Raw genomic sequence first — 11,379 nt, 5'->3', positions numbered from 1 at the left:
GTTGTTCTCAAATATGTCTCCCTGAGGCATCTCCACCTCACAGTTTTGGACACAACAGAGAAAAGCTTGACTTGGTTTCTTGTTTAGAAACCATGTGCTTACAAGACCATGGATGGGTTTGGATCCCTCCCAGAGCCCCTGTCCCGTGAAGCATTTCCTTACCTGGAGTGAGCTCTTCAAAGTATTGCCTGGGCTGGCTAAGGCAGCCAAGATGGCGGTGGTGGTGGTGCCGATGTTGGAACCTAGCGTTAGTGGATATGCTCTTTCAATGGATATCACACCGATGCCTGGGGGGATGAAAATACAAAGCCCGTGACATCAGCCCCAGAGGATGGCAGGAGATGGTAATGAAAGACAGAAGGAGACCCGGGGGAGAAACTCACCGATCAGTGGGGTCATAGCAGACGTGAACACAGAGCTGCTCTGAACGACGAAGGTCATACCTGCCCCCACAAGGATGGCCAGGTAGCCAGTCACCCAGCCAAAGGGGTAAGGGAAATCTGGAAGACAGAGGATAAGAGATGCATCACAATCCTTCTGGAGGAGGCATGGGTTGGGAGGCCCAGCTGGCATCTCCCTAGGGCCCAGGCAACACAACTGGGCCAGAGGTTTAGGTTGTGTAAACTCCTCTCCATACCTACACAGAAGTCAGAAGCTGCAAATTAGATTTTTTAGCATTCTTTCACCTTGCATATTCGAGTGGTGGAAGCAATGATGTGTTGCCAAGACAAAATCACATATTCACTGGAGTTTCGAATGCTGAACCCATCTGTTATGCATGGAATGCCTGTGTCATTTCCCCCACCCCGAATCCATGTGTTAAAACCCTAACCCCTAATGTGATTGTATTGGGAAGTGAGGCCTTTGAGAGATGGCTAGGTCATGAGGTTGGAGTCCTCAGGAGTGGATTAGTGCCCTTTTAGAAGGGAGAGCTTGTCCACCTGAGGACATGGTGAAAAGACAGCCATCTGTAAACCAGAAAGTGGGTTCTCACCAGAACCCAACTGTGCTGGCACCCTGACCTTAGACCTCCCAGTCTCCAAGACTGTGTGAAACAAATTTCTGTTGTTTAAACCATCCAGTCTATGAGAATTTGTTACAGTGGTTGGACCAAGATGTCACCCAAATAACAGCAAAGCACTCTGAGCATTGAGACTCTAGCTTTCCTGCTCTCTTGGTCTCCCAGTCCTGCATACCCTCCACTTTTGTTTCCACTTAAAGGGGCACTGAGGATGTGAAGCAGCTTGGAAGCCCCAGGAACCCTGTTCTTGGCACCACCAGTCCAGGACCATGCCCCGCATAGCAAAAAGCACCCAGAGAAGAGTCACTCAGCTCACCCTCACGACAACCTTGGGAGGTAGACATCCTCAGCCCCATTTCACAGGCAGAGTTCATGGGGTATGTTTTCATTGGCCAGGATGCCATTCTCAGCAATAGAGTCTCACTGGTTATTTCAAAATGCTGATGTATTTATCCAGAACCACATGTTCTTCCCAAGAGCTGAAGGGAAGTAAGGGTCACAGTAGACTTCTGCTACCCTTTATTACCTAAGGGATCCTGATGGACTCAGTAAGTCCTGGGCAAACAGGGAACCTGGCAGGAAGGACGGCTTAACACACAGCAATTTGAACTTAAGCTGGCTCTTTCTCAAGACCTTGCAAACAAATGCTTCCCAAGCTCCACTCAAAACACTAAGGAGGATTTCAAGGGCAAGTGGCATTGTAACTTTCACAGCTTCTCAAGCCAAGACAGAAACTCCATGTGGAGGCTGTTGCTAGAAGAGAATCAACAGGAGCTCCCCTCTAGGGGAGGGGCACAGTGACACCACCCCTAGAAGGTCCAGAATGAGAGGCGGCAAGCTTACCAGTGTTGATTGTCTTCTTGATGACAGCAGCCACCTGCCCCCTGAGCACAGAGCCCAAGAGCTTGACGATTAGGATCAGGCAGGTACAGAGGATCAGCAGGGAGGTTACCAGCAGGATGGTGCCGACAATAGCATCTGAGAGGTTCAAATTCACGAAGATGTGCCGGCCTGGAGAGACCATAGACAGCCCTTGTTAGGAGGGCATGGAGCCTCTGGCGGCCACAGATTGTTATTGATTCCCCAACATCCTTCTCTCTCAAAGGAACAGAATCTTGGTTGTCAGCTTGACACAGGGCAGCCCAGAATTAAGACCACTCTTTCAAGCTTCCCTTGCAGCTAAGTATAACCCTGAGGTTATGTTTAGGCCAATGGGATCTCATGAGGGTGAAGATGTAGTAAAATTCAGGGGCAGACTCAGGCTTCCAGCTCCATTCTTCTGCCTCTAAATCCCATTCCGTGTTTTACTCATGATAATGAGGATACCTACAAGTATTCAAGGAGCAAGTTGGGGCAGGAAGGGAAAATCAGAGTGGTAGCAATTGTTAATTATAAAACTGCTTGTGTTTTTTTCTTTTTTTAAATCCCTGTGTGTCCCCATGTTGATTCCAGAAAAAACATAGTTATTTTATTGGATGTACAGCAGCTACAATAGAAGAGGTGATACATTCACATGATTCTGTGAGGTAAACCACAACTGGAGTAGTAAGGTATATGGCTCAGAATTAATGTGGGGATGGATGGAGAGGAGGAGAGGCAGAGATATGCAAATGGGCAGATAAGGAATAAATAATTAGAAGAAATAGCATCAGGGCCATAAAAGAGTCCAGAGGCAACAGTATAGTTTCTTAAAGAAATGGAGCATCACTGTTCCAATTGGAGCCGTCAGCTCACCGCTTTCTTCAGTGCTATAGCCCCAGTGCCTCAAACGGGGCCTACTGTACAACAGGGACTCCTGACTCAAGGGTGATGGTATCTGCTGTGTATATGCCCCACACCACCTTCAAATCAGTCTGTCATCTCCCTGCAGTTACTGCCAAAGAGATACCAAAGCCCATGGAGGGAGTGCTTTGGAATCTGTTGATGAGTTCTGAATTGGTCTGGAATGGCCAGAAGAACTGAGTTCCAGGTCCTAGCTCTTCCCCTTACAGGGGGACCTTTAGCCTGCCCCCCGGTCCCCAAGCCTTAGTTTCTTCTGCCGTGAAAGCTCACAGCTCACTGTCCCATGTAGGATTGGTGTTCAGTGACTCTCACTGCCCTTCTTTGCCTCACTCACTGGGGCTCCACACAGATAGGAAATCACCATCACCCCAGACAGCCTGTCCCAATGGCTGATGCTCTGTGAGTTCCACTCACACTTGGCAATGTTCTCCTTGTAGGTCACGTTCTTGATGGTCCAGGTGTACAAACCATCCGTCCAACAGAGGGAAGGGGAGGTGCAGTTCTCAGGCGAGGGGACGGTGACATTTCTCTCAGTCTGAGTGGCAAACATGAGAAATACTATGCATCGTCTACAACCCTCTGGTTGGGGAATGGAGGGAAATTTGGGGCATCAGGGAACCTCCATAAGTGTGGTACACTGCTTTCACAAATCCCTCTATAAATGGAAGCAAGGTGGCAGCCAGAGATAGGCCAGGAGACATGAACATAATTAGCCAGCAATAACGTGTCCATGATGTGGGCTGGTCCTGTCTGTCCTACAGCATGTTTGTCCATCTAGAATTTAAGGACTTAAGGATTCTCACTGTCTAGATTTGACTTTTCAGGAATCCTTGATTTTTCTTTCTCTCGACCTTTTATATGCCCAATCTGAAGGCAAAATCTTACTTTATCCAGTACAGACAAAAGGGCTAACTCAGCCAGCAATATTCTGAGAAACTTACCACGTTGGTAAAAGTTTTGCACCAAATCTTGATCAAACTTTTGTTTTGGACCGACTCATCATTCACTGCAATTTGGTTGAGAATATCTTTATCCAGCTGTAGAAAACAATGGACAGAAGAGAGTCAGCCCATTGTGAAAACCACTGTGGGACAGATGTTAAGCTGTTAAGAGGGCTCTGAGGATGTGAACCAGATTGCAGCGGCGAGCTGGGACTCACCCTATCTGCACTCTCAGGGTGGAGCATAGCACCTCGATGTCAGTGGGTGCTAATAAATGAAGGACTGGTATGAACAATGGACGTGTATCTAGGAAGCATGCAGTAGAATATTCATTGGATAATCAAAGAAGAGAAAAAAAATGAAGGTAAGAGTGAACGAGCAAGGTCCAAGCTGGCTCCTTCTCCCCAAGGCAACATCTACAAAGCCTTCTTCCATTTATTTCAACAATATTGACAGACCTTGGTGAGCAGAGGGATAAGATGTGAGGAAAGGCAGTAAACTCTTCTCTCTGGCTGTGAGTAGGATGTGACTTTAATCAGTGAGCCCAGGGGTGCCGAGGTCAGAGGTGGGAACGAATTGTGCAATGAAGAATCCTTGAGTCTCGAGAAGCACTCATTACCACCCACCACTCCCACGCTAATAAATATGATACATGTGTGCTGAGGTCACGGATAATAAATGCCACTTACTCCAGGAGAAGGGGATAGCAGAGGATGAGATGGTTAGATAGCATCACCAACTCAACAAACATTTATTTGAGCAAACTCCAGGAGATAGTGAAGGACAGGGAAGCCTGGTGTGCTGCAGTCCATGGGGTCACAAAAAGTCTGACATGATTGAGCAACTGAACAACAAGAACTCCATCCCATCTGGTGTTCCTGAAGTTCTGCCTCCCTTGGTTTTTTTCAGTGACAGCTAAAGGGCAGTGATTACAGACCCTCATCCATCTCTTCCATCCCTTTTCCCTCTATGCAGGAAGCCAGGTTACCTGGATAATGAGCTTTGTGAAGGGATCTGTGATAACTTTCAGAAGTTCTGGGGCTTCCTCTCCATTCTTGAAGTGGAAGCTCTCCAGTATTAAGTTGGTCAGGCGCTCCAGGTAGCCGGTGGCGGCCTCCAGAGGCAAGAGCACCAGCACGGAGAGCCAGTTGAAGAAGTCGTGGACGGTGGCCCCCGCAAAGGCCCTGCAGGAGAACCCCACCCCGAGACAGATTGGTCATCGAGTGGCTGGGTACCACCTAGGCAGGTCGTCACTTGTATTCTCTGGCAGGTGTCACCTACCTATATGCATATAGGTATACAATCTCACTTTTCTTCTTACAGCAATCCCCAAAGTGAGTAGTATTAATACTACCTCCCCTCCAAAGCCCAAAGGTGTTTGATATAGTTGTTGTTGTTCAGGAATCATCCAAGAAAAAATTACCAGAAAAGAATAATACACATCTCCAAAGGTGTTATTGAAATTTTGAAATAACAAAGATGTTATTGCTATTTAAATATCTCAAAAGGGGGTGAGCTAGATCAATTATATTCTATGTGTAAGCACTTTATACATCCAGAGGTAAAAATCAGTGTAACAGTGAAAAGAACCCAGAATTCCCAATAAGAAAACCTGGATTGAGTCCCAGCTATACTCCTCAGCAAAGTTACTTAACCTATTTGTGCTTCTATATTAATAAAATGGTGCATAGAAAGGTCTACTCAGTTTCTTAAGATCAAATTAGCAAACACCCTGGGTGATAGGTATTATAATATAGACCTCAGAACATCTTATCACGGACCAGGAGTTCAGCTATTGTTGATAGAAAATGAACGACTCTGAGGACATCTGGTTCCTGCCAGTTCACCCATGGACGAGGCATGGTGTTTGCTGACCACCCCCAGCAGCCTGTTTAATGTCATCTGTCTGATGTGACAGTTGCAGTATAGTTGGTGTACAATATTATATAAGCTACAGGTGTTCAATACAGTGACTCACAATTTTAAAAGGTTTTATTCCATTTATTAGAAAATATTGGCTCTATGTCCTGTAGTGTATTTTATACCTAATAGTTTGTACCTCTTATTTCCCTACTCCTATCTTGCTCATCCCCCTTTTGTTTCCTGGATGGTAACCACTAGTTTGTTCCCCAATCTGCAAGTCTGCTTCTTTCTTGTTTTATTTATTAGTTTGTTGTATTTTTTAGATTCTAGATATCAGCGATAGCATACAATTTTTGTCTTTCCCTGTATGACTTATTTCACTGAGCATAATGCCCTCCAAGTTCATCCATATTGCTTCAAATGACAAAAATCTGTTCTTTTTGGTGGCTGAGTAGTATTCCATTTTGTTTGTGTGTGTGTGTGTGTGTGTGTGTGTAGATGGATCATGTCTTTCGTTTATCGGTTGATGGACAATTAGGTTGCTTCCATATCCTGGCAACTCTAAATAATGCTGCTATGATCATTGGCGGTGCATTGTACCTTTGCATTGGTGTTTTTGGCTTTGTTGGATGGGACTGTTTCACTATTTTAACAACAAAAACCCATAACCAGTCAGAAGAGAGGCTGGGCATTGTGTTTAATGGACGCTTTAAGAAGTTATCATTATTTCCAAGTGAGATAGTAAATGCTATTCTAACTGGCCTTGTTTTAACTTTGCCACAGGTCAAGCTTCTAGCTAAAACTTGAATTCAGGTAGCCCCGATAGGTGCCAGACACCTTGCTAAGTATTTATCTATATGATTGTGTTAATTTCTTTAGGCAACATGGAGGTTGATAGATACTGTTATCCAGGCTCTGCAGATCAGGGAGCTGAGTTACCAACTGATAAATATGTGATCCCAGCCTCCAGCCCTGCTCAACTGTAGCTACTTCTAAGAGGTCCAGGGATAACAAACATGCTCTCTTGTCAACGACAGTTAGGAAAACTCGACCAACCCCCTATATGGGCCTGGTGGTGGCCAAGGCTGACTCCAAGCCTCCTACCTTCTGAACTCTTTCCGATCTCCTGCCTGCATGAGCGCCACGATGGTGTTGGTAATTGAAGTCCCGATGTTGGCCCCCATGATAATGGGGATGGCAGCATGCACAGGCACCACTGGAGGGTGGAAAAGAGTAAGTTAGCAAAGTTGAGGAAGGCATCTTAGCTGTGTTCCTGATGTGGCCCAAGGCAAACTGACCTCATTCAGGCAGGTAATCCCCTAAAGCACCAGCTCTTAATCTCTTTAGGGTCTGCACCTCACTGTGAATCTGAAAAAAACTTGGGCATCTCACTATAAAAATAGGCACGTATGTCAAAGATTAAAATAAAAAATTTCAGCACTTAATTGCAGGGAATTCAGAGACTCCACAAAATCCTCCTGTTTAAAAGTTTCAGTTAATACTGACTTGGGCTGAAAATTAACCAGTTCAAACTGGCTCCCCTCAGAGGGTCTATCTCAACATAGCCAGGGCAAACATTGAGTGGATTCAAGTTTGTAATGTCAGATCCCCAAGCACAGATGCCTCAAGGCCAGCATGTGATGTGATTACATGAGGTTTTATTCTTAGCCCTGAGAGCAATGATGGACATGTTCTAAATTTATGTGGTTCAATATGGCAGCCATTAGCCACATGTGATCCCTTGAAATACAGCTTTTGCAGCTTATCAGCTGCATTTAAGGTTAAATAAAAGAGCCACATGTAGCTAGTGGCTACTAGACTAGACAACACAGTTCTAGAGAATTCGGAACTGAGTCTTCAAGTGTTGGGGCCAATTTAAGGCTTAGCCCTGGGAAGGGAAACAGGAGGCTGCCCACAGTCTAAGCAGAGCACCTCATAATTGGACAAGTTAGGAAAGTAATGGCAACAAGCCCGGACATGTTCAGAGTAAATCCCAGCCTCTAACACTGAACAGGGAAATGCGTCTGGGCTCTCAGGTTCCTGGACTCACATGAGGAGGCCACCATGCTGACGACGATGGACGTGGAGGTGCTGGAACTCTGCACCAGGACCGTCACCAGCACCCCAATCACCACCCCTGCCAAGGGGTTGGACATGATGGAGTTGTTGTTGAAGAATTTCCCGGCTACCTTTCCTGAAAAACAAACCCATAGCCATGTGATGGGTGTTAGGTAGGCGCTGAGCAACCAGCCTCAAGTTACTGGCCGGTGGCTGTAGGTACCAGCCTGCAGACTTGCTGGTGGTATCTCAGGCGTCTTGCTTCTTCAGGCTTCTCCCCACTGCTGCTCGAATCCCACCCACCCCTGTTCCTCTTGTCCCTTCACCCTGCACCTTCCTATCTACTTCAACCACGTTCATCAGCAAGCCCTCCTCTAGTCATCTTTGATCACGAATCTGGCCTCAGCTCTGTACTTCGTTTGATGAATGCCAGTGCATCTCTTGATGGCCTCATTCTGGTCAGGGATGTATTCCCAACTCACGAGATTTATCCATGTAGATCTTCTCGTTCTTCTCTATCCAACCCCTTCGATTCAAGCCCCTAGCCCCAGTCCATAACTGAACACTAGGAACATCACTTGAGAGTGTGCTCTGAGACCATCAATCCATCCCCCCAGTTAATGTTTAAAAGAAGACTGAGACTGGGGAGTGGAATGCCTTGTCTGAGAGACAGCAAGGCCCCTTGCTGATGCTGTGTGGGATAGGGGCAGACCAGAGTGGCATTCAGCAAGTCAGTCTGTCCCTCACACTCCCCCAGCTCTCCTAGACCACAGAGATGAGTTCTCAAGAACAGAACCAAGGGATGCAGAAACCTACGGTCTTCCATGTCACCAGATCTCAGTTTGAATCCCACTAGGCCAATTACGGGCTGTGAAACTCAGTGCTGGGTACAACCTTCTAGAGCCTTGGCCCACTCCTCTGTAAGTGGGAAGGACTTTGGGAAGGAATGTTTAAGACAATGCCCCTACGTCAGTAGGCACTTCGAGGGCTGGCTCTTACTACTGTTGCCCATCGGGGATAGGCAGGTGACCAAGCATACAGTCATTTCACTTCCGGGTCCCCTCACCCCTCATTTCCATGCTCAGTCCTGGGAGGTGTTTAGGCAACTGCAGTGAAAGCAGATCCCCCAACAAGGGACCCCTGTCCTTCTCCAGCAAAGGACCAACTTTGATTTTGAGTAGTTGCTTTAGACTAAGAACACTCTTAGTCAATGGTCCCCTCAGGTGGGGAGGCCCCAAGACAGCCAGAAACCCTCACATAAGCCTTTAGGTCAAACAGCTTCCTGTCCGGGGATCGCAGACAAACACAAGGAGCTGACTGCTTGCCCTTGGCATTGGCTCTGGCCTGGCCTAAGCCACTTCAGCCAGCCTATCATAACCCTCTCATGGGCATCGGTTTTCTCTTCTGTGAAATGGGGCATGACCTCAGATGATCTCAGCTGACTTCCATTCTAGAACACTCAGGTAGACTGCAACTACATGGGGCTTGCTGAGTTGTGACTTTCTGAAATAAATTCACAGAAACCAAAACCCCTACCCTGGACCTTTGACGTCTTCCATCCATACCTCCAACCAGCTGGAAGGCGCTGCTCAGGACATCCAAGGAGCACACGAAGAAGTAGAGAAACACCAGAAGTAAAATAAATTTCCCAATCCCTTGGAAGACGCAGAGAATCTTCCCTTTGGTGTCTCTCTCTGGAGGAGGGGAAAAGGCATGGCTGAAACACTGAGAAGTTTGACAACGAGCTCAGACTCCCCCAACTCCCCTCCTAGCCAGGCAGCTACAGTCTTAAATCTAGCAAGACCGAGCAATGGGATGCATTCATGGCTGGCTGTAGTTTTCAAAGTAATTACCACTGGAGTCCATTCAGTTGAAACCTGTGGTGAAATGTGGTGAAAAGGATTGGGCTCTTGGGAGGAGGGGGTTGGTGAGGTCTGAGGCTCACAGGGGCAAGAGCAGTGTCACTGATGAGCCACTTAAGAGCACTTGACCCTGCTAAATGCAAGGTCAGAGATAAAGGCTTTTCTAAGCACCTTCAGAACCAGGCAGAATATTTTCAACAAAGTGGCTGCAAGGTAGCAATCACAGCCTCCATCTGGGGAGGGTCTGGACCCTCGTAGGTCCTGGAAGCCTACATCCTCGGCTGTCGTTTTCTCCACTCACTTTTAAAGTGGTTCTCACGTCCCTCTTCTACCTGACCTGCAGACTGATCTTACTGCTTGGAACAGAAGTGCGGCATCTGCTTGCATCTCTGCTGTTTTGTCTTGTAGACTGCCTTCTATAATCTCTTTCTGATGCCCACATTGAGGTCTGGGGACCCCTCTTCCCCAACCCCCGGTGTCTCGGAGATGGGGCCTCGACCATTTCCTGCTGCACAGGATCTGGTCTGGTTATAACCTGGTTCATTTGTTGAATGAATGAATGAATGAAAGGATCAAAGATCTCCCAGTCATCACAGGAGGCTTGACTCTTAAAGCCAGGACTGTTGCTTGAACAATCGAAGGGAAGATGACCCAAGGTGACACCGTAAAGTCGTGATCTCAGTCTCTTGCCAACGGACAGTCCCCTCCCGCCTGCCTCAGCTGCCCTCATTTACCTGACCACTTGATCCCCGTGTCCTTAAGCTCGGGCAGGTCCCAGGGGTCTTCCACCTCGGTGGGCTCCTCGATCAGTGCCGCAGTGGAATGAGACGGTGCAAGTTCTATCTTGGTGATAGGGGCACCGGTGTCATCTGCCCGGACAAGCAGAGAAGGCCATGAGGAATGAGGAACCAGGCCTGGGTCTCCTGGGGCCTTCCCAAGGGGGCCAGCCCAGGGCTGGAGTGGGGGCACTTACCTTTTTCAGTCTCCTTGCCTTTCTCAGGCTTGGCAGACTGCTCACCATCGGCCTTTACAGTGTATTTCTCCGAGGAAGGCTGGGCATTTTCCAACTCAGGCCAAGGAGCCATGGTCTGTGATAGGAAAACAGCTTAAAGAAGCAGCCGCTGAAAGGAAGCCCACTCAGTTTCCACAAGAAGAGACAGTGGTTGCAAAGATTCATGCTTGTATGTCCTATGTGTGGACCCTCAAGCACCGTATTTCATGCCTCTGGGGGCCTCCCTCCCTCACTCACCCAGGCTGTCACTAAACCAAATCACTGTTTCCTATGTTCCCATCCTAGCCTCAAATCCGTACACCAGCTGAGCCTCCTCTGGTTGCTCTGTCTGTCTTGGTCTGTCGTGACTCTCTCCTTTAGTCAGAAAGGGAATACGAAGCCATTCATCTTCATCAACTCGTGGTCCCGCTAAGCCCTCACGATCATCCAATGTGCACCCCATCTGCTTCTCATGAAAGGACCAGCTCACCTGCAGATCTGCTACAGACCTCACCTACTGGACTTATGGTCTGTGTTCATGCTCGTATACACTCTACCTGCTTTACCTGCCGCTGGGTCCTCTATGAGAAGCACGATATAGTAGACCTGGTTCAAGGCCCACAGGTGCCCCTTATCCGTGGGTGTGTGTTTAGGGGAGTCCCTTTAGGCCTCTGAGCCACCTATTAAATGGGGACAATGCTTCCTGCTTTGTAGGATTATGAGATTAATGGTATTTCCAGAAAGTGCCTGGTAAATAGTAGCAATGATTACTAGGGTATGCTGCCTAGATTAACAACCCTTTGTCAGAACCACATTCTTCCCAGCCTCTGGTAGAGACTTCCTCACAACCCATTTTCTCAA

The 11,379-nt window shown here is 47.5% G+C and overlaps 1 protein-coding gene across 2 annotated transcripts in view; it reads right to left on the bottom strand.

Annotated features, from left to right (window-relative positions):
- LOC122673567 (sodium-dependent phosphate transport protein 2B) overlaps positions 1-11,379 on the bottom strand; it is a 29,349-nt gene that overhangs the window by 3,871 nt on the left and 14,099 nt on the right. For both annotated transcript variants that reach the window (XM_043871466.1, XM_043871467.1), the window contains exons 2-12: positions 10,501-10,615; positions 10,262-10,396; positions 9,231-9,359; positions 7,658-7,801; positions 6,712-6,823; positions 4,733-4,928; positions 3,745-3,840; positions 3,218-3,338; positions 1,865-2,032; positions 384-500; positions 163-287 (exon numbers count right to left, since the gene is read on the bottom strand). In XM_043871466.1, the coding sequence (XP_043727401.1) occupies positions 163-287; positions 384-500; positions 1,865-2,032; positions 3,218-3,338; positions 3,745-3,840; positions 4,733-4,928; positions 6,712-6,823; positions 7,658-7,801; positions 9,231-9,359; positions 10,262-10,396; positions 10,501-10,615 (1,458 nt within the window). The remainder of the gene's footprint in view (positions 1-162; positions 288-383; positions 501-1,864; positions 2,033-3,217; positions 3,339-3,744; positions 3,841-4,732; positions 4,929-6,711; positions 6,824-7,657; positions 7,802-9,230; positions 9,360-10,261; positions 10,397-10,500; positions 10,616-11,379) is intronic.

The sequence above is a fragment of the Cervus elaphus genome, chromosome 17 (assembly GCF_910594005.1).
Source record: "Cervus elaphus chromosome 17, mCerEla1.1, whole genome shotgun sequence".
Lineage (NCBI taxonomy): Eukaryota > Metazoa > Chordata > Mammalia > Artiodactyla > Cervidae > Cervus > Cervus elaphus.
This window is presented reverse-complemented; position numbering and strand designations above follow the sequence as displayed.